This window comes from Octopus sinensis, unplaced genomic scaffold (genome assembly GCF_006345805.1).
Source record: "Octopus sinensis unplaced genomic scaffold, ASM634580v1 Contig18757, whole genome shotgun sequence".
Taxonomy (NCBI): Eukaryota; Metazoa; Mollusca; class Cephalopoda; order Octopoda; family Octopodidae; genus Octopus; species Octopus sinensis.
The window spans coordinates 280,747-304,885 of record NW_021835999.1 but is presented as its reverse complement, the minus strand read 5'-3'; the positions used below and the strand labels follow the sequence as shown (position 1 = coordinate 304,885).

General features: G+C 41.5%; 1 protein-coding gene and 1 pseudogene across 1 annotated transcript; both read left to right on the top strand.

Moving 5' to 3' along the window:
* The first annotated feature begins 5,876 nt into the window (after nt 1-5,876).
* On the top strand, nt 5,877-6,795 carry LOC115231740 (outer dense fiber protein 3-like). Its single transcript, XM_029801696.1, has 2 exons — nt 5,877-6,475; nt 6,625-6,795. Exons 1-2 carry the CDS (start codon nt 6,047-6,049, stop codon nt 6,793-6,795), a joined length of 600 nt encoding a protein of 199 aa, XP_029657556.1. The 5' UTR covers nt 5,877-6,046.
* A 2,695-nt stretch (nt 6,796-9,490) lies between these two features.
* On the top strand, nt 9,491-10,983 carry LOC115231738 (annotated as a pseudogene).
* The last annotated feature ends 13,156 nt before the right edge of the window (nt 10,984-24,139 follow it).

Genomic DNA, 24,139 nt, shown 5'->3' with positions numbered 1-24,139 from the left:
TGATGACCCCATGCTCATTGAGACTGCCTGTGCTACGATGGAAGAGTTGGTGAAGGTTGTCTTCCGATTAATCATTGCAGAGAACAACTATTCTGCGGGTCACTCAGTCATTCCACAAATTGAAAGACGTGCTTAATTCTGTTCTGATTGCACAGAAATCTCCAATTATTCCCGGATTGTGTCACCCTTACCAAGTCATGGTGTTAGTATAGTGGCAGGCATTTGATTTAATCGTGACGATCATAATTCGAGGGTTAATGTTCAGATTCAACTCTGATGAGTACAAGCAAGCATCCGTTCAGTTTTTCATGTCAATAATACCCCGAGTAACAGCAGAAATGCTCTTCTCAATCAAAGACCGTCTAATGGACGCCCTGATTGGTCGTATCAAAAGTGAGCACTCTCTGCCGATGAAGAAAGTGTTAATTGGCATGTTGGAGGAGTTTGTGTTGGTGGTTGGGTACGACAACTACTTTTCTCCCATCCTCGAAGCCCTGATTTATATTTTAACATTGGAAAGTAGGGGAGTGCGCCAAGCTTGTGTGCGTTTTGCGAAGAATGTGATAAGGAGTGATTCTGATTTGCTCACTTTGTTCAGACGTCTGATCGAGTCCCACACACGCTCGATGCTTCCTCATACACGGTTGTCATTTGTCGGTCATTGCAGGAAATCCACTCTCGGTTTATTCTGTTACATTGCAGAACGAAAGACTCCTCTGACTTGTGACCCTCTCTGGTTTATAAAGCGGCATTTGTTTATATACGAAAACTGTGTACTCCCCAACATTCACCGACGGGCAGCCAAATGCACAGGCCTCATCTTTTCCTATGTCCGCAACGACGTGTTCGGGGCGGCTGTCAAGAAATACTTGTTCATTCGTATGCGGAGTGCATTAGTCCACAGGCATTTTCGAGTTTCGGAGAATTTACTCGTTCTCCCGTGAGTTTCGTCTCCATGCTTTATACTGGCTGATTGTGGCTGATCCTGTTCGAATGGCACGGTATATGGGAGTGGCCTTCAACATTCTCGATGAAATTTGTGGTCCTCGGAAGGAGGAGGTAAGCAGGGGTGTCATTCCAGGGCCGACTCATTTCCTATGCCATCGACCTCATCCCCCTCGTCTACCGCCATCAGAGCTCCACGGGTGTTGTCGACTTTGTGGTGTACGAGATTATCTATAATGTTCTGCTTCCTATCATTCGCAGAATTTAAATTCTGGTCTACTCCATGTCAAGAGAAGGACCATGATGTATTTGTCCATGATAGTCTCCGAGTTCGTCATCCCAGATAATACTGTTGATGTATTTGTGTCTCATGTTCTCATTCGCACATCGGACAGAGACCACTATGTTCGTAGAAAGGCCACACAAATTGTGTTACAGGTTGTCTCATCTCAACACGTATTCGAGGTCGGCTTATCCCATTTTCATTGCTTAGGTGGTGGCTGTCAGGCTTACCAGGTCGTTTCTTCAACCCGTTTTATTCAAACTTGTACCTGAGTTTGCTGATGCTTATATTCGGAAATTTCTTTAGTTTTTCCACTTATCTTATATCACCTGTGTTACTTAATAAATGTTTTTTATTTGATTCTAACTCAAATTATGCCAAATTTTTACAAGTCTTTTTCAATCAATTTATTCTTTCCTTATAGATTACCAAAATATAAATGGAAAAAAGCATGCAATAAATTGATTACCTGAAATTGGAGGAAAGTCATCTTGAATTTGAGTCCTTTGAGACTTTATGTAGAAAAACAAATTCAAAAGCATCTTTAATGTTTGTTGAAATGTAGAGTTCATTTCCATACTGAGGGAGGGATCCCTGCTTCAAAACACAAGGTCTCGTACGCGAAGATTCCGACCAGTCCAGATCTCTTAGTGGACTTGGTATATATGAGGATCTGTTTTGCAAAAAACTCGGCACAATCATTGGGAATCATCAACTGAGGATATCGCTTCGAGATTGATTTCTTCTTATTATAGAATATTTTGATGATTCCGGTGTCTTTATTTAGCAGTATATTTGATCGGAGGGCGATTGAAGGATGCAGACGATCTGGACGAAATCGGAAAGAGGGCAAGACGACGGAAGGGATGGAAGGGGCTAACGACAAGAATAGTTAAAAACATGGCACAAGCGAAACCATAAACTTTGTTTACTGGCAACGCGAACTTGCATTAACTAACTAACTTATTTAGCAGTACTGTGCCATGTCCGGTCTTTTATTTCATACTCATCAACCAGTGTCGCATTATCAAAGAGTCAATATATATACGTCGTGTAAATTTGTTTAATGTTCTATGTGACGTTTAATTTACTCATTTAATTCTGTTGATTAAGACTCCTGCTGTAATAAATGTTATTTTAAATTAATATTCAATCATTTGATTTTTAAGTAAAAAATAAGTTAATTTATTGACAGTTAGAAAAGGGAGAAAGATTGTTAAAGACTACGCAGTTTAGGGCACCCTAAAAATTTAATTTATCATTTGATTTGGGTTTAAAATAGAATGTCACTGCTCCTAATAAAAGTAACAAATTTGAATTATATTTTATTTGCTAACTATTGACATTTTCTTTTAGTTTTTCATTGAATCATTTCGTAAGTTTTTGGATGCATTAATTTCTTGTATTTATTATGTCAAATTGCTTTGCTGAAATATGGGCTAATAAAAATTTTTAATATGCTGAAAATCAATAAAACAAGGCTGGTATATTCTTTTACAACAAAGAAGAGAATTTAATATGGATTATTGACGTGGGAGTTGTTTCAAAAGATAATATGTGCAAGCGTGAAAACTGTATAAATATGACATTCTAGTGAATGAATTAAAATTAATTCACTAGCCTAAAGTGAATATTTTACTTATTTCTTCGCGATAAAATTGTCTTTACGTTCTTCAAAATACGTGGATCTTCTGACGATCAAAGAAAGTGTCCGACCCTATATAGAGAGCTGATTTGAAGTAAATATTGCAAAGTACCCTATAGTACGATGTCGTCCGCGTATGAGAGAACAATGTCATTGTTGTCGAGGGAGAGAGGTCTTCCAAAAATAGGTTGAAGAGGGCCGGGGATAAGGGGGATCCCTGAGGTACTCCGTTGGGTAGAAGACGAGATTTGGACTTCAGACCACCGAGGCACACCCTTCCCCTTCGTCCACTTAGGAAGTTGGTAATCCATATTGTTAGTTTCAGAGGAAAGTCGGATTGGAATATCTTCCTTGAGAGGAGCTTCCTCGAGACGGAATCGAAGGCTTTATGGATGTCGACGGAGCAGAGCACTGTCTTTTGGTGCCTCGGTTTGCTGGCAAAACCGGTACAAATGAAGTTAGACAAGGATTGGAGGCACGAAGACGTGGACTTGGCCTTCTTAAACCCATGTTGAAAATGTCTTTCAGGTAAGAAATCCTCTATTCTGCCAAGAACCAGTCTTTCCAGGATTTTTGACATCGAACATAACAGGGAAATCGGCCTGAAAGATGCCGGGTCCCCTCTTGGTCTTCCAGGCTTAGTATCGGCCTTATTAGGGCCTGTTTCCATATTGACGGAATCACGTTGTTGTTGATTGAATAGTTGAAAATGGATGTTAGGAATCTGACACCTTCGACACCAAGGTTTTTTAATAGAATGACCGGGATTTTGTCCGGGCCGTGAGAATACGAAGATTTTGTTGAGTGCAAGGTATCTTCCACCTCCTTTACCGAGAGGAGGAGCGGTTCAGCCCGTTTTTTTAGGCTTCTGTTGGAGGGGAGTGAGTCGGATTTCCTGTACTCTTTGTGTGCATTTTTCGCATAGAAATTCATGAGGTTGTTCACGTCTTTTTTATCAAAATCTTCGAAAGGTTCGGGAGCGTCCCCCCTGGCCACGTGCCGAATGGCTTTCCACACTTCGATTACGGTTCACGGTAGAAAGAATGCGATTCCATTTAAAATAGGTGTGCCTGTGTTCACTGGTCTTCAATTCCTTGTTTAAATATCGGATGCGGGTAATTATGTCAGAAGACATTCGGTTTAACTTTTTGAGGCGATTTCTCTCCTTCGCCAGACCGGATATCCTTCGACTACAAGCAGCGTGAGGTGGACGTTTAGGAATAGCCATTGCTCTTGCTTCCAGAATGGCCGCTTTGTAATTGTATGGAATTGGAACTTTCCTGGTGACAACTTCTCTTTTGATCTTCACCGTTATCGGGTTGTGATCGCTTGAAGTCACCGCATAAGATGACCCCATCTATACGAGTAAAATAAACGATTTACTTAATAAGGAATTAATTTTAAAACAAATCATATTTTTGATTATAAATATAATAAAGTATTGTTGATCTGAAAAATGAGTATGTTTAAACATGATCTTTCAATTAAAAATACGGATGACTTGTTGTGCATTGAATTCCCAGCAATAGTCAAGTCTCCCGACAAAGCAATCGGAATGTTGGGGGGGACTGAGACCCTAACAAAAGTAACCACTTGTAGTACACGTAAGGCATTGACCCATTCGGAGGCCTACCCAACACTCAACTTCCGTCCCCACGACGTGTATTCCAAACCAGTAATCGGGACTAAAAAGGAACGCCACGTTTTCGTTTTCCGTGCCTCCTCACGTGGAGATTGCATTTCCGTGGAATGTGTGGGGAAATCACGGAATTTCTTTTGTTTCGAAGGATTGGCCGACTTTAGTTACCTCCCAGTCGAGAGAACGAAGCCCGAAGGATACTCCTCCTCCAAAACGTGCTGAAAATGGATAGTGTGGACCTGAAGACGATGTTGACGAAGCCCCAACCTCTCTTCATGCAGCCGCTGACTTTCTTCCGCCTCGAAAGATCATTGGACTACGCCTATCGCTACGAGAATAAAACTAAGAGTGAGAATTTGACTGACTTAGCAGAGTACTCCACGCCCTCCAAGTACATCTTCTATTTCGGGGACAAAGTGCCTAAACAAGCCCCCAACCAACAGATTTGCAACAATTTCAAGACTAAACTGCCACATTTGTACAGAGAATTCGAAAAGGTGGATTGTTAGAGTTCACTTCAGTGCTTTGAAGAAAAAGTGATTTGGTCATCGTCGGAGATTATGGCACGGGGACTCATCAAGATCCACATATTCAAGAGATACATCTCAGTGTTCGCCTACACATATCGGAATGGCCCTTGGAGGACTCTCTGGGTGAAGATTGGGTTTGACCCGACCACCAACCCCGTGGCCAAGTCCTACCAACTCGTGGAAATCCGTTCTTCTAAACGTATAATTTGACGGGACATTGCAGTGGACTACCCGGATCCACCTCCCAGCATAACTCGCGGAAACTTTTCTCTTTTGCGGGACTCACTCAGACCAATCTTCATCACGTCGACTCGGGAGGGAGTCGATTCGGTGGCCTTGGAGGCCGAGGAGGGCAAGTCGTACACACCTCCCCGGGTGGCTTCGAAATATATTCCTGGCGTGCTTCCCTCATACTACAATTCGCTGTTCTACGTCCATTCGATCGAGATTGATGAGGTCAGGACTATTCTCCACCAAAACGACGGGGAGGTTGGTGTAGCGAGACGACGAGTAGGAGAGGGAATGTACTTTTCAGGATGGGTGGTTGAGTGAGGGAGCCGTTTTCCGCATAAGGGAAATTGTATTGGCAGATATTCGAAGGGTATTGGCAGGTAGACACTGTTTGTTACTCCAGATAAACCAACTCAAGTCGAGAATGTGCTGCAGGACTCTCTTTTTTGATTTTTATTGGTTTTATAAATAAAGTATTCATAAATAGTTGAGTTCTCTACTTGTAACAGGACAAAATTTATACTCAAATAGTTCTCGGTTTCGTATTGTGTTTTATGACGCGATCAAAATAATGTCTTTCATTGTGATCATTTAAATGGAAGACTAATTTCATGACCAATTAGAAACGGTCCTTCTAGAGAACTGTCGTGGAGTGTACTAAATGTGCTGATCGACCGAGACCGCAGTATTTCTTGGACTGCATGGCAACACGTGAAAAACGATTTCTATGCCAACAAATTAAATACACCATTTGAAGAGCCGCAAACAATCAAATGGGATCAGAGTATAAACCGACGGTGCCTCGCGGACCAATTGCCGCCATGTTTCCGAGTCCGGGACCGAAATATCCCCTCCCGACCCTACTCGGAGTTGACAAACACGACTTCCAAAGTGTCCACACGAAAGCTCCGTGTTATAGTTTTTCTGGGAAATATTCAAAAACGACTCAGTCGTGCAGTCCGGGACCGTGTTATTACCCCGATCCTTCCATATTAAGGACGGGCAAGGATGGAATTCCTAAATTCTCGCTTTCTTCTCGATCAAAGGAATGGGCATCCGACAAAACCCCGGGACCCGGTCTCTATGCTCCGGAAAAGAATAGTAAAACATATCGTTCCTCCCCCGCCTACTCCTTTGGACTGAAGCGATCTGACAAGAACAGTGACATAACTCCCGGTACCCCAGAAGTGGTGACCCCGCAGGTGCCAATGCTTACATGCTGCCTTCCGTGCTTGGCAAGTGTCATGCCAGTCAGCACAAACAGGCACCCGCTTATTCAATGACCCCAAAAAGCAAGATCGGAGGATTCCACCAGGATTTGCAGAATGTATTCTTTCCTCTCTCAGTGTAGACTCCGGGGCCAGGAGCGTACAACACGATAAGTCCAAATATGTACAAAAACAAGGCTCCAATCTACAGCATGACGAGTCGAAATATCCTGCCTTCGGACACAACTCAGAAGCCCAGTCCGGCGACGTACTACCAGGAAGAGGTCTTTTATATATTCCACCATTCAGCTTAATTTCGTGAAAACGGCCGCCCCAGGATACAGCTTTGGAATTCGTCACTCTCCCTACATCGCTCCTCTCATTCTGGAAACGAGTGACTAAGGTAGTCCTACTTGTCAACACTAGAAAGACCTAAATTTGTATTTCAGGACTCACTAACAACTAACCCTTGATTAATACATTTAATAGCGCAGATTGATCGATTGTGTCAATAACAACCACCCTCAAGTGCATTACAATAGTGCCTAACATTAGTTGAATTGTGTTCAAAATAAGGACATTTAAATACAACTAGGAGCAGGATAAAGTAGCCCGTCATAATTCCGACACATAATAAATGAGGAAGGGTAGTGAAATAGACCAATAGGTGGAGAGAGCGAGACTTAGGGTAGTGACTGTCGAATAATCTGTCAGAGGCAGACAACAGAGTGTAATTATAACAAAGATATGTCGTAAATAAATATTTAAAATGCACAATTCGTTTAGTGGTAAAAGTAATAGAGTAGACCCCCCAATAACACAACTCTACAGAATTAGACATGGGATGGTGACAGAGCAATAATAGTCGGCACGTTGATCATCATATTCTAAAAATATTAGCAAATCAAAACCTGAACGACAGTACTGGAAACATATTCCGCCTAAGCATTATTACAAAAAGAGAACTTGATACTGAATGTGTTCATCCTATTTATATATAAACAAGTATACCTCCACAATATCGCCGATTTTTAAAGAAGAGAGGACTCCTCTGGCGTCCTTTGAGTGACCGATGTCTTCAAAGTTACTTGTGGCGTCAGTCCCTTTTTATATTCAGAGATATATACCAAAGTAGGACTCTAAAATGAACGACCCGCCGGGATGCTGCACTTTTATTTGAATTATTTACTTGGTCAACATACGATTCACAGTCATAAACTTGATTTTCGATGATTAGCAACTTTTGTTTTTCGTTCTCTACCAAATCTTTCACTTGCTCTCGTGAATATTCTTTAGTCGCACACATCACCAACTTAAGCGTGATTTATTCAGATTATTATTATTCCCACTATCATAGGAAAATAATGTAAAGAAAACCTAATTAGGCTCCCTCCCATATGAGACTGCTTTTTTGATCATATTATTCCAAGATGCGGTTTTATTTTATTCCTTGAGATGACAGAAGGCAGTGCTGTTCGTGGATGTCCTTGAAACGCCGATTTGTTGTCTTTGGAATATGATTCCATTGCCAGCATTGTGAGTCTTACTCAGTATGTAGGTGCCATAAATTTTGCAAGCACAATTATTGAAGGGAAAAAAGTTGTGATTAACATATTATACCATTAACGAAAGATTGTGAAAGCTTGTAATGGCACAGTTTACTTGAACCTTGAGGTTTCTTAGCCATGTGGTCCGCAGATCGTCAAGTGCAACAGTCGACAGTATTTTTCTTTTTGCCTCATTATGGCTATCTCCGAAAAGTGTTCCAACTGTTTTGAAGTTTCGCCATTTTTCGTATGTTCTGTTTGCCTCCCGGTTGATTATTATATACTCAGTTTTTTCCATGTTAACTTTTTAGTTGAGATGGGAGTACTTTATCAATTAACCGTTGTCTTTCGCTCTACTATTTAGAACTTTAAAAATAAATCATGTAAAATTAGTATCTGCCCGTTTTGCATGAGGCCGATTTCTTGTCTGAAAATAATTAATGGTATCTGTAATCGCCTCCCTGTTTGCAGACCTCACCCCCTAAAGTTGACCCCCTCCGTCCTCTGTTTTGTAGAATGAGTGCCGGCCGATTTCCTCAGCACACTGAAATCAACAATCTAATTCACAAAGCACTGGAAAGAGCGGGTTTCCCTTCTGTTCTGGAACCGACGATTTTGCTTTTGGGCAATTGCAGTTGAGACTTACTGTGTTTTCGGGCCAAACGCTTGCTCATCTAAATGAACTTGGCCGTCTGTGCACCCAGATCCCAGGGAATTTATATTCCTTATTCAGAGGATCTCGCTGGCCGTTTACGCGGGAATTGCCTCTCAGTCCTGCGAGCCGGTATTTAATAACTAGCTTATTCTGTTTTCCTTTGACATTTTTCGTTTGGATTAGTTAGTTTCTAATAACATGTTCTCTCTCTGTCTTGATCTTATGTGGCTGGCCAGTGCGAGATTTCAACATTACGTTGCGATCTTGAGGAACGGCTATAATAATAATAATCGAAGAATGAGCAACATAATCGGCATCTTGTATTGATCAATATTACACTCTAATCAACCTGTTGAATTTATTGTTTATTGTAACCTTAATGATTCAAAATTAAAATAAATCATATCATTTATTATTCTAAAAAGAGATTCTAATATTTCAAACAGGAACTAAATCAGTGTTTGTTTCACATCCCTCTTAACAATGTTAGTAACCAACTTTAATTAAAAAACCAAATTTTTGATTTCACGTATAATTACTTTTATCCACTACAATTTGATATTTCAATTATTTTGTGGGTTTAGGAAGTCATTTAAAATAAATGCTTAATAATAATGAATATTCTTTACTCAAAAACTTGTGGATCCCAAATTGCGGAAAACTTTCTTTTGTTACCAAAAAACTTCTTGACTTTGGTATTTAGATTTAATATTAATTTTTATAAATTTAAAAAATATATTTTGTTGGTAATAATAATAATTTTAAAATACATTTTTACTTATCAATTTAAACAAGAACACAATGGAACCTCTCATTACACCCGAAGATTTTTCTCATGACCAGGAATTGATCCAAAAAATAAAAGTACCCCAAGAAAAGGCACTCCTAGTAATTAATTATACAGGGAATAACATTCAAAAAATTCTTCGCCTTTCTTGGTCCAGGTTTTTTGGTCAGCATCGCATACCTCGACCCGGGAAACATTGAATCTGATTTGAGAACAGGAACGTTGGCGGGATATAAGGTGTCCCTATTTTGCAATTTCTAGCTTTTGTGGCTGTTGATGTTTTCCACCATTTTGGGTGCAGTCCTTCAACGACTGGCTCTCCGTCTGGGAGTTGTGACTGGAAAGGATTTGGCGCAGAACTGTCGATTATATTTGCCCAAAGCAGTGAATATAACAACGTGGATTATGGTGGAATTGGTCATTGTGGGGTCGGACATGCAGGAAGTGATCGGGACTTCGATTGCCTTATATATCCTTTCTCGCCAAAAGTAGTCGACTTGTGGAATGTCTAGAATCCCACTCTACGCAGGAGTTATTATAACTGTTTTCGATACTTTCATTTTCTTGCTTGTGGACCGCTACGGATTCAGGAAATTGGAATTTCTGTTTGCTTCGGGGGTGTTGCTGATGGGAATAATGTTCGGATATTTGGTATTCTCTTTTCCCTACCTCCAGTACATTGTTAGCGGCCCCAACCAAGAGCAAATCATTCAAGGAATGTTCGAGCCACTTTGCAAAAACTGTGGCTACGATGCCCTCATCCAGGCTGTGGGAATTGTCGGGGCAGTAATCATGCCTCACAACATATATTTGCACTCCTCCCTCACAGAGGTTCATCCTCCTACTCACTGTAGACGCGGGAGATTGATAGGTCTAAGGACTCGAGCATTCGCGAAGCAAATTTCCTTTTCTTCCTGGAAAGCTCAACATTGCTGCTCATTTCGTTCGTGATTAATTTGTTTGTGGTTGCGACATTTGCGTCTGCCTACTACGACTCGGCGGAGAGTTCTCAGAAAATAGTTCTGTTAGTTCCCCACTTTTAGTACAACCAATGCATTGCTCGGAATATTCCCGACGGGCAGATTTTCAAGAACATGACCGACGCCCGGAATATGAACATTTATTCCGGGGTTTTCTGTTGCTGATTATGGACTAGTCTGTCTTCCTGGGTTGCAAATTCGGAATTTTGACAACCTACATTTGGGCTGTGGGCATATTGGCGGCAGGACAAACCTCGACGATGGCGGGAACATATACTGGACAGTATGTCATGGAGGTTGTCTTGTGTACTCAATCCAGGGATTCCTCAAAATCAAGTGGAACCCCTGGAAAAGACTGTTGGTGACTCGAATAATCGCAATTGGTCCGACAATTGTAGTCGCCCTATTCCAGGGATTAGACAAGTTAACTGTCTTTAACGACCTGCTGAATGTGCTGATGAGCATTCAACTTCCCTTCGCTCTGGTCCCCGTGGTTGCTCTCACCAGTTCCCCCAAAATAATGGGCAAACAATTTGTCAACCGCAGGTAAATTGTTCATTACTATTTTGTAGAATTTCCAAAGTGATTTATACTGCCCTAATCCTACTCATTATCGGAATCAACATTTATTTGATAGTAGATATAATCAGACACTACACTGAGGGACATGTCTTTTATCAGTTTCTAATTGTATTCATCATGGTCGTGTATTTTGTCATCATATTCTATATTGTTTGATCGTCCCACCCTCCAACTATTTTAGACTATCAGTTTTATGGCTATTTCTGAGACCATTCGTCTTGGCAAATACTCCCGTTTTTTCGTCAAGGATGCGGCTATTCAACAAAGTGATTATTAATCCATTTTTGCTTACTTTCTACTTTTTGGTGAATTAAATTAACATTCATATTTTAATTATTTTGATCACGATGAGAAGGGTAGCCAGGAATGAAAACAAAAATAGTGTCAAATGAGTGACTCACTGTCGATGGTTTAAACACAAATTAGATGGATCTGTCAGATTTATGCTCGAATAGGTCTCAAATAAGAAGACATATATCCAAATATATTAGTGTTAGAATATCAGATCGAGTCACATCGAATCTCGTAAAGGCCATTGCGAGTCTGATACCTGACCCACTTAATGACGTCTCTCTCTGAGTAGTTTAGTCGTGACTCCAATATCCTCAAGTAGTGGATCTTGATTCCCGAGAAGGCGTGTTCGACCTTGAAGGACACGGAGATGTTGGGATTGGCCTCCTTGGCTCGGCGGGCGTCCTCCATGACAGTCACGACGGCCACCAAGTGGTACTCCTGCATTCCATTCATCTTGCTGATGCTCCACAAAATGGCATTGTCCCCTCGCTTGTGCTTGGCCTTGCCCTTCCCTGCCCGCACATTCACTCGAACAGTCCTCTTGGAGAGGGGAAGACACACCACGATCTTGGTGGCATTATTCTTGGCAGGGAAGGTCGATTTGAGGACGAGGGTTATTTCCGTCGTGTTCTTGTCCAGTTCTCGGTGAATGGGGGTCACTTTGAAGGGGAGATTGATGTCGACCGTCGTGCGGTAGCTGTGAGTGAGGAGACGGACTACCTCATCAGTTCGAATGTCCCGTCGGGGGGGATGAAGGTGATGGCCTGGTCGGTCTCGTATTTGGACAGTTTGACACACTGGTGGAATGTGGACCCGTCGATGGCCACCAACTTCCTACTCCTGGCACTGGAGGGTGAGTGTGAGGACAGACCTGTTCTTGGTGGAGGAAGAGCGGATGATCTTGTCGTTGATGCCGAGGGAGCATTCGGGCATGCCACTGAGAGCGGACTTCATTTGAATACTGCCGATGACCTGACTGGTCAGCACATCGCCTGTTGGAGTGAGTGATGTACCACTGGAGGACATGAGACAGTGCACTTGCTCCTTTATGTCCAGGAACAGTTCGTGTCGTCGGTGGACAATGTCGTTCTTCCTCCACCCGATCTGCCCCGTCACTTGCACTGTCAGTTTGGACTGGGCTGCCCTCGTCTGCCATAATCACCACACTCACATTAATTTTGAGATTGGAGTAGTCGAGGATGGACAGGAGGGCGGCCGTGTCCGTCAGTTGGGGCACTCCGTTGTCCCCCACCTCCGACAGAATGGTCGTGATGAAGTGCATTTTCGACTCCAATTTCTCAGCAGTGAGGGGACTGATGCACTGTTCCAGAATGGATATTATGTTGTGCAGGAATTGGAATGTCATCCCCACATTCGTGTTCTCGCTCGTTATCGCCATCAGCCAACACCCCAATTTCTGGATGTAGCAGTACGTCAGCCCCCCAATGGTCACAATCGGGGACTTTATGGGGTGCCGGGAGTGGATTACATTCACTCGGAATAGGTCTGCGTGTGCCCTCCTGTCATGTCAGTCTCATTTGTTACTTTATGTTCTGCCGGTATACGTGCTCGGTTATTACGTCCCCTTTGTAGTTGAATATATATACTCCCCCTATCATTCAAACAACCTGCACACTATTTTATTGCTTTATTTATTATCAACTATGACATGTTTTTAATAATATTATATAATTTAGAATTTCCGAAACCCTTGTGCCTGTTCAATAAACGGAGCTATCGAGTTCATTTTAAATGCCCTTCGAACAAACGACGTCTATTACACTTCCCGTAGGAACGTGAACAGACCAAGTCATATTACAGCCACACATTAGCTCCGAGTTGCTGAGCCATTTAAAATCATAGTTAATTAATGGAAACAAGACATGTTAACTAATTAGACGAGCGGATGGACAGGCAATGTAATCATCAAGTTGGTTTCCTGGAAAAATATATGATGTACTTGGATAAATAAAACGGAATTATTTGACCTCGTTCTTATATCTTACGAATATTATTATTAATAGCACGTACACAGAACCACAGAAATGTTAAATTAAGTCCCGTAGAAGAAAATAAGACTCAAAATGGAATCTACCACAGATCCTGATACTTATAACGTGCTAAGAAGAGAAAGGAGTTGTGTTGGCAGGGAGATCAAAAAAAGAAAGAAGGAAATTTATGTCAGAAAAATAATGAAAGTGTCAGTGAAATTGAGAGGCTGGGATACGGACGAAAATGTTTCGTGCTGTTCGCCTTATGCAGAGAAGAGTGAAACCTAAGAATATTTGTATTCACGACAGTCAAGGAAGAAATGTATTGGATAATAAAGAAAAGATTGGGATTATTGCCGAATACTTTTCAAGCCTTTTAAACAAGAATGATACCTCGATTTTTGAACCCTTTGACAAATCACCAAGAAGTCTGAACTTACCAAAGGAGACTGATTTGGCAATTAAAAATTTAAACAACAGCAGGGCATCTGGACCTGACAAAATACACGGAGAAATGATCAAGTATGCACCAAGTGAATTGACAGCCATCATTACAAACATTTTCAATATGGTATTTGAGACAAACTCACCTTTCAAACTTGGGGATGGAATTTTAATTCCTTTATATAAACCAGGAAAGAGCAGTGATACTACTGAATACATCTATCTCTGATAACTCTTAATCGGATATCTTTTGATGTTTGCGATTTTCTGTTTCAGAACAAACTGCGAAGGATCGATGCCAAAGGAAATTATATGCAGACGACATTGACTTTGTGATGTTCCGGAGAGTTTTAGCCTCTGCAGTTATACAAGAAAATGCAAAAGATATGCAATCATCAAAAACTTCAAAAACAAACCTCAAGCTAAAGTTGTACAACGCATATCTTAATAATAAACGTTGGAAAAGATTCGAAAAGATACTTCATTAGTCTCAAATCCCAGTTTAAAATCCGAAATTTATATATTCTATTATCAAATAACAATTGTTATATTTAATTTATTAATAAATATATATAATTATCCGTCCACGTTGTCGAGATGGTTTGTTGTGTGGTGCATGTCGAATAGGTTAACATCCCCAAACAAATTAAAAAATGTTGCATATACTGCAAAACTCACACCACACACAAAGTGAGTTTATACAAAAAGTCAAAAGAGAGAAAGACAGCTCAAGGAAGAAGACGATATGACAGGAAACAGCAGGGATTCGGTGGTCAAACAAAGCCTATTTTGCGTAGAAAAGTAATTTTCTAATCACAACTTAGGCGAAAAATACCAAGAAACCTGTTTTAAAGACAGAGTGTACTAAATGCAAGAAAAAGTCACAAAAAACTCTCAAACGATGCAAGAAATTCGAGTTGGGCGGGGAAAAGAAGAAGAAAGGTCAAGTAATGCAGTTCTAATCATGTTTGATTTTTCCTTTTATTTCTTTAAATAAATTGTTCGACTTTTCACATAATTTTCGGTAGTGGAAAATATTGAGTTGAAATGTCAATTGAATGAGTAGTACTACTGATAGTTTCACGACCAATTGCTCAATACATTTAAATGCATTTCCAACTGTACAAAGCAGACTTTTGCAAAAAGAATTCGGAAGAGGCCTGACTTATTTGAGAGTGAATAAGTTTTGGGAAAATTTTGAGAAAAAGCGACGTTGTGTAGTTGGAGGTTCGGAATCCTGAAAGTAATAAAAATTGTGTATTGCAACAGCGGTAAGGTTTTTTACTCAAATATGGAAAATTTTCCAAACTGTGTCTAACGAAGTCTATACGTAAGCAAGGTGTCAAGTGTACCTCAAACTGTATGAGTAAAGTATGCGCCGTCGATAAGCCCCAAGAGGAATTTATTTGTGCGTCAACCAGCCTGTCGAGTGGACAAAACAATAATGCGACCGAAAATCAGGCGAAAAAAATCGAACAGAATATTGGATAGGGTGGGTGAGAACAACGCAGATGGAATAAAAAGTTTTTTAAGGGGGGTAAAGTTTCCGATTTTTCCTAAAATTTGGCAGTTCGACATAATTTCTTTAATCAATCATAATTTGATAGACACAGAAAAGACAACAATACTTAAATAAAAAAGGGACCATATAATCTGACATAAGGACCTAAGTGGAAGAGACAAAGTGACACGGCTGAAGGTAGGCAACCATTCCTGTGGACGTCTCGTCAATTAGAAAATTTGAATGAGTTTTAATAAAAAGCTGAAAACTGGACAAGTTAAGTCGTTGAAATATGAGTCTTCAGTTTGCTATCGACGAGGGTTGCGTGGGTTGCGTGGATTTGTTCGATTGACGGAACCAACTCTTTAAAGCAAAGTCCCTCAAGTTTCCCTTTCAGCAACCAAATTTCCAAGTCCCCGTCGCGATGGTGTCGTCGAATGCGCTTTCCGTAAAATGAAAAAATGGCCACAAACAAATAAATCTGAATATAAAACTCCACAAACCTGAAATTGGCAGCCAAAAAGCAAGGAAGCATTGAAAAAGTGGAGAATTTGAACAAAGTCGACGTAATTCCATAAAAACTGCGTCAGCAAGCGTTGGACGACTGCAGAAATCGTGATGGAGCTGCACTGGAAAGCAGCAGCAATGTCGGGAAGTTCAGATGCCACAATATCCTCCACAACACTCCCGATGAGATTCGAACAACTTTTTGACCACAAAAGCTCTTTTCCTGCCATTTTGTTGAAACTAAAATGACACTTCAACGCCCACTTTAGTAGACCCCGTACACTCTCGACTTGATTTCCTCTGAACGAGAGATAGACGGTCGCAGCCAACCAATCGTAGCCTATTTCCGAAATATTTTGTGTCTCCATTACAGTGATGACCTCATTGAGGGAGCAAACGTGACTTTGTAAGTTTCCCGAAATCAACAAATTAGGAATCATGGCTTACCAATCCTAATCTCAGTCCGTACTGTGCAGCCATGTGACTTCCCTGTGTGAGGAAGTCGTCCCTGGCCTTAGAAGAATTTCCACATATATGATCGTCTGAGGAATGCCGTAGAAGTAGGGACCTCAACAAATCCGCGGAAGTATCCCCGTCCATTGAAAAAACGTCGTCCAAGTTCTTGAATAAATCACAAGTTAAAACATCCGGAAATGTCTCTACAATCTTTCCCACGTGATCGCGGAATTGAAAGGTTGGTGAAGGTATTTCTGAGGGACCCCCCACGAACTCAAGTCTGTTGATAATATTTTGCCTTTTGACATATAATTCGTCGATTATTTCTTTCTGATTGCTCTGATTGGTAGCGACATATAAAAACTTGGAATTTCTTGATATTTTCAGCAAAACGATATCTGGACTCGAACAGACACATCATGTCGAGGGAAGAAATGAGACCGTCGAGGATATCCAACCCCACCGTCGTGTTATCCTCAAAGCACATGCCCCACTGCAGGAATGACTGGGAGGGGACTACATTTAAACAAGTTTCAGGACTGATGCAGACGTTGACGAGGTCCCCAACTGGGTCGTTGTCTCCAGTCAGAATGATATAAATGGATGGATAGTAAAACTGAATTGCCGCCAATTGGTTGAGGAGGCAATTCTTGGACTGCTGAGGACACCCCGAGTGAATGTTCTACGAATGAATTGATTGGAATACGTCCATTGTGACAGTTTCGGAAAGTTGTGAAATTAAGTAGTGCAAATAGAGGCATTCCTGCATGCATTTGGCACTCTTTCTGTGGAGGACAAGTCGAGCTGTTCTATGAACCTCCGCATATGCCAGGAATCAAACCTCGTGACGGGGCTGCTGGCGAAAGCAGAGATACTCCACAATGGTGTGTCCAAGCTCGTCGTTCTCAAGCAGACACATGCAGTGGGGAATTTGGAAAATTGTGTCGGCAATGAGACTTTTCCACAGTTCGAGGAGATCAAAGTCGTTGAGCCGTCGCTAGTTGTATATTCAGGAATGTAACCTCTCCCATGTCCCCCACGACGGGAGTCAGAGAACGAATTTCCTTTTTGGATACATTTTTCCAGACGAACAATATGAATTGTAAATATTTATCCCAAAACGTCATTTTCGGGCATAAAAAGTAAAGTTCGTTCACAATTCGGGGGACGAGTCCTGAAATGAGATGATCAAATCACCCAAGAATGTGCTCCTCTCGTATTTCTGCTGATCAAAGTTGGTAAACAAGTCTTCAAAAATGATATTGTTGACTCGCAAATACGCGGAACTGTCGAGGGTGGAATCGCTGACAAAATGTGTAAAACAAGTCGCAGATAATACTCTATCTGATCGTCCCGGAATAATCCACCACATGACGACTTGAAGTTGTTTCGAATTGGGGCCAAAAAAGTGTCGTGCTCAGCCAAATTTGGTAATATCAATGAAGCAGTTTTAATTTTCCCGGCAATGGAAAGTATAAACGTTTCCATCTGAATTCTGAAACTCATATCCTCAGTCTCGTCAGGTTCATTGAGCGCCACAGTGTTGATGAGCAATATTATATCACTGAGATCAGTCCCGTTGCTCGCACACTGCCATTGATTACCACGTCCTCACCACGTACGAGAATATGTCTATTCCTCTCTTGTATGTCAGAAAGTAGAGAAGGACTGAGCTGTAATAAAAGTATTCCAAGTATTCTAATTGTACTGCGCTGTATTTCGTTGAACCAATGTTTAGTCCTGCTTTTTCAGTACGTCGACAAACCTTTTTCTTTGGCGGACCGATTGAGGAAGAACTGCACGAGATTGTTGACATATTGTGAGTTGACTTGCAGTAAGTCGTAAATCATTTTCCTAGAGAGTTAATATGACCAGAAAACCTGCTGTAGTTTGCATGAAGCCACCTTTTTAGCCACTTGGGGTCCCATTCGACCAGACCCAACTTGGTGCTGTACTCCCTGTCGCACAAAATGGCCTCAATTTGCACAGAAATCACATTCAGAGCAAAACTATCAAAATAAACAATTTTTTTAAACTTTGGAGAAATTCTAAGCCACATGGACGGGAGTTCTGTGCAATACCTGTTTATGAGGTACCCAATCTCCACGTCCATGTCAGTCAAGTCCCCAGCAAATCTCGCATGTTCGACCAAAATCCGGAAAACCGCAGCAGAGTGAACGGACATGGTGGAAAGGCATTTCGAGATAAACCGGAAGGTTAGTTTATAAGTCCTGGACGACTTCAACAATGTACTCAAATGACCCGCAATGCTCTCCCAGCGTTCTGAGGTCATGACATCGGTGGTTAGACATTTATTCAGCATCTTCAGGCCTTCGTGCGGGTCTTTTTCGAGGACATCGAGTAGACGAACAAGGTTGGGAGGCGTCAGGAAAATGTTGTTTTCGTCTGGGATCGGAATATCGTGGCAACTGAGACTGTCGACCATCCGCGGAGTGGTGGACGTCGGAATGTCCCCTTTTAGTTCCTCAAGAGTTTCCAAGATCATTTTCGACAGACGTTCTTGGACTCGTATGAACTGAGTAGAACTGGAACTGGAAGATATCGCCTTTTCTTTGCTGATTATTTTTCGTTTTATTAAGTGACGTCGGTTTATCTGGTTTTGCTTGCTGCAGAAATGACGAGATATTTTAGTGATTTCATAATTCAGCTGCAAATTAATGACATTTGATAACTTCGCTAAAAAAGTCAAATCTGTTTAGATTCTGGTAATTGGAAAAGTGTGCCTCCACTGTCGACATCCAATCTTCCAGTGTCTCGGATTTTCCCAACAGGGAGGTGAGATATTTTATTAGTCTGGCGATCGAACGATTTGTACTTTGTTTATATTTTTGTTCTTTCGATTCCATTTTGTGCTTTAAATAACTATAGGAACTGATAGTTTATATTGGCATTATTTGAACATTTATTTTTAATTAATATTTATTCTTTCCTCATCACCTCTCCAGTAAAGATGCCTCTTCTTTTCAGATAATAAAACGACTTCTTCTAACAACTGTAAAAGTATCCGGTCACTTTCTGTTCCAAAAAAACCAATCTTTGTCTCAACGGATATTTTGATAATCTCCCTTTATTTCAGATTTACCCACTGATCTAAGATCAATATTCCACTAAAGAGCGATCTTGTCCAATTTGTTTATGACCCAGTTTAGCCTTCCATTTTGTGACCAAATTATCGGTGAAAAATACAATCCTGACCTGTCAAGGATTTGGCACAAGAAAACATGAGCAATCAAGTCGTATGCTTACATCTATCCACACATGCTGCTTCCTAACATATTTTTAGCACCCAAGTCGTTATCCGTAGCCAGCTAGTATAGATCTGAGATAATTGGCCTCAAATTCTCACTCTTTTCGATGTCAGGAAAATTATTCTCGATTGAGATTTGTTGTGTTTTGTTTTTTCAAGTGTTGATCGGGAATTCAATGGGACATAACAATTCGGATTGAATAAACTAAACAAAAACATGAATGAGTATTTTTAGAATAAAACATAATAATAACAAATATTATATCCATGGATTTCTTTTACGTCCCTGTTATTCAATCTCGAAAAAAGGACCACACAAAGTAATTTAATTGGCCTCATGCCAGACCTGACACATTCCGTGTTTTCAACATGAAGGCACTCCAAGTACCAAAACTCCCCGAAATAAAAGTCACTACTTCTCTCAATGTAAATGTGCTGCATAATTCAGCCAAATCCCCAAGTCAGGAAAAACGCCCCGCATCCCCAAAATCTGACGTTTTTGACTCAAAATGCTCACACTCTGAACGAGCCAGTTTATTGTTTCCGAGAGCCGGCTGAAGGGCAGTGTGTCTAAGATTACGTCTAGTCCATCTGAAAGACCGAATCAGGCCAGTTCCCGAGGGTCGACCACACATCAAAGAGACTACAAGCCACACAAGCTGGAGGTCACTCAAAGTTACTCACAGAAAATGAAAAGCCACACAGCAGGAATTGGTAATGTCATTTGTCATTCCAGTGCCCGTAAATTTCGTTGATTCGAGAAAGTGCGCAGGCAGTTGGTTGAGAGGTATTTCGTTCGACTCACTTTATAATTGCCGGCGTAGGGATAATTACCCTCCTCGGGGGATGGTTAGTCTCAGGGGTACCTAAATATAGAGGCACGGTGCTTACGTTTGGGAATGATTAAACTCATTTTATTAAAATTAATGTATTAAAAGTATTTTTATTAATAAAAAGATAAATTTATTCACTTGAACTTTGTTGATTCATGTGGGTTTACTCGAAATGACTATTTTCTCTATTTTTACAACTTAAGAACTTTTAAGAATTGGCAAATTTTACACACGTGTATTGCTCCATTCTTAAATGTGTCCAGGCAACATAGGAATGCATCCTTTGTGCACTGCTTCACCCCTTAAATGCACAACCCACTCCTTTAGACAGACCCAAGCTTAGTAGCCCTCTCTAGATTTCGGCGTTGCGTGGTTCCATTCACTTTATATATGTCCTTTTAGAATTTGCCATTGTTAGGGCCCATTTACACATATAGTGGTGTAAGTTATTTCTTTCAATCATGTAGTATTACGAAGCACACCAACTACTTTATAATGGCTAATTGTTTCAACTGTTGTGTTGATGAATGGATTTATGAATAAACCCCCTCTTAAGTGCACTCGAGTGCATCTCATTCAGAGGAATTTAATTATGGCTAATTGTGTTAAAAGAATGACAACAATTATGTCTAACCAAAAATAATTTTTATCCGCGAGATTTGGTAGGAGACCTCCTGTGTGTTCTTCTGGGCTTCGTCTGGTCCCGAAAGATTCGAGTTCCAATGGCCATGGCCTGTAAAATGAACACATCACCACAAACCTGAGCCACCACATTGGAGATGTTTCCCGCATCAGCAGGCAGCAAAAGTGTATTTGACGTTTTAGCCAATTTCCCGAAAGCTTCCACGTATTGTTCTGCCACTCCAATGGAGGCCGCACTCACTTGTTCCTATAAATATAATATTGACCACTGACCGGGCGAACAAGCACTTTGGCGAGTTTCCTGAGACGGAAGGCCTGTCCTCTCGCCAAGGACGAGACAGCCTGGGCCTGTCCTCTTGCCTCGTTTATTTTCATTTGTTTCTGAGCCTCACTTTTGAGAATAGTGGAGATCTTTTCCCCTTCGGCAACATTTATTTCGGACTGTCGTCTCCCCTCAGACTCGAGAATGAAGGCTCTCTTCTTCCTCTCTGCCTCGACCTGCATTTGCATGGCTTCTTGGATCCTCGCGGGCAGTTTGATGTCCTCTAAAGTACTCGACGGAGACTAACTGATTTCATATCGCAGACAAACAATCCCCCAGGCATCCTTCGCAGCCTTGTTTATGGCTTCTAATGGTTTATGGAGGGGAGATGAGTACCCACAATGCCTTGGTTGAGTTTCTCTCGTTCCATGAAGACAACGTCGAGGATGATCTTGCCAATCTCCGCCCTCATGGTGGTCTGTGCCAGCATTGTTATGGCGAACTCGGCGTCGTCTATTCCGTAGCTGGCCTGCAGGGTTATGGGCAAGCAGTGCCATGTACGGGTCGATCACCCGCAAGTACAGTGCTCCGTCCAAACTCAGACTGACGTTGTCCGACGTGATGGCCGTCTGCTGAGGGATTTCGATTGCTATTTCTTTGAGGTTCTGCACGTATTTTATTTTGTCCAAAAATGGAATCAGCAAATTGGGGCCCTCCAATGCATAACTTAACAAACAGGTTGTAATGTTTTTAAATATTTCCCCATTCTCTCAACAATCCAGGACTCCTGTTGGGGCACAAACACTAATCCAAAGTTGTAGTGAACTGACGAACTCAGTCGTCGCCCGTCCTTCTCCAATTGCGACTATAAATACTCTCATTACAACACCGATATTAATCGCACGACATTCATTTTAAACAAGTGGAAATAAGACTGTACAAACATAAAGAATATTCACAAATTGTATAAACTCTACCGTCTGGACACACGACTGGGGTTCTGTTCATAAAAGATCGAGTCGAGAAGGCGCTCAGTGCCAGCCAAGTCAATCACAAGACGACTTCTGGGGTGGGAGGAATTAGCAAAGTGGACGAGCAGATTCACCTCACACTCAGTGCAGTACTCCAACTACCACTATACCAACCTACTAACTGGAATGTCCAGTTTTCTGCACTTATTCTGGAGGAAACGTGTGTCCTTTGAATTCGCGAGGACACTGTTAATGTCGGCCAGTCGCACAAACACTCCACAGTCTCTCTTTATCCCAGGAATACGGTTTTCGTAGTAGTTGACGACCACCAGTCTCTCCTCCCCACAGTCATCTACACACTCAAATAACAGTCCAACCTTCCTCGTGTGGAGGGACCAGTCCTTCTCCAAAATGGAAAGTCTCTGTCATAGTGTCAGTCCCATCAGTCAGACGCACTGCATCCACCAACTCAAAATATTCCCTCACACCATCCCACGACTCATCGTAAACACCCGCAGTCACATTGTCCATGCGATGACACTCAGAAGAACAGCCGGGACCACCACAAATGAACTCTAACCGTCCACGCTCTTTCAGTCTTTTCAGCAGTCCTTCGTAGGCCAAATATCTCTCCCCTCTGGCGGGCTCTACTCTGATGGCAGTCACTCTTGTGTGGGCTATGGGGGACACCATCTCCACAGTCGGGGTTATTTGGGGACTCACTTTTTGGGGGGAACAAAAAACATTTGGAGGAGTCACTTTTTGGGGTGAATAAAAAACATTTGGAGGGGTCACTTTTTGGGGGGAACAAAAAACATTTGGAGGAGTCACTCTGTGGGGCGAATAATACATTCTTTGGGGGAAAGGATGCAATTTTGGGGGAGTCACTTTTTGAGGAGAATAAAACATTTTCGGAGGAGGGGTCACTTTAAGAAGAGAACGTTGAGGAGGCGCAATTGGCCTAGTAGCTATAGTGGGGATGTTTGGTCTGTTGACAGGGGACTGTTGTCCCAACATGTGGCAGAAATCCATATTCCACAAGGTCCCCGAGGAGGCACTTCGATTGGTCTGGGGTCTCGCAGAACCTCGAGCCGTGTTCCCTCCACGACACTTCCGGGGGGCTGATTGGACGTTGGGGGGAGGCTGGGTGTCCTCGTTTCCCACACAAGTCTTTTTAGGAAGTGGTTTAACGGGAATTTCGTGTGAAATTCCAACATTTTTGTTAGGACAAACACTGCTTATGTCCTTAAGTCGAGACCGAAGAGTTACAACATTTTGCTGTTGAATTTTTCGCACCCTTTCTGCAACGACGAGACAGAATTTCGACTATGGTGAGGTCGCCAGACAAGCATAGTTTGTGTATTACTGAACATGACTTTGCAATCAAGACTAGCAAAGGAAACACACATAATACACGCCCATGTATTTATATGTCAGAAATTACGGAAATGTAATCGATTACGGCGGTTAATTACGCATTCAAGTAATATGCATTGGGCACATTCTATACCCTCATAACACATGTTATTTATTATGCCTCAGGCATGATCGACATGTCTACTTGGGAAGGAAGAACTTGGTTTTTTAGTTCCTTATTTCCGTGTTATATCTGCTAATTTGATATTTTCTTTTGTTTCTTTGATCTTTAATTTCGGATTAACATCAAGTTGTTTCTAAAATTATCATTTTATGACACCGTTTCTTTGTTGGGAAACAAGTTTGAATTATTTCGAAAGCTCGTTCGAGAAAGATTATAGTCTTCTATACGATCGTGTGGGCTTTCTTTTAGCACAGTATACTCACTCTTCATCAAAAAAACTGTGTCAATATATGCTTAGATTCAATTTGACGGACACCAATCCCCTCAAAGTGCATCACTTTCAAGGCAAAACTCTTCTTGTTGGCTCGTGTGATGTGGATATGGCTGTCAGTGTGAAT

What these genes read in the sequence shown, in the direction of transcription:
- LOC115231740 (XM_029801696.1), top strand. Translation starts at nt 6,047, where the DNA reads ATGGGATCAGAGTATAAACCGACGGTGCCTCGCGGACCAATTGCCGCC. An exon ending in CAGAAGTGGTGACCCCGCAG is followed by an intron (nt 6,476 to 6,624) that starts GTGCCAATGCTT and finishes CTCTCAGTGTAG; the next exon opens with ACTCCGGGGCCAGGAGCGTA.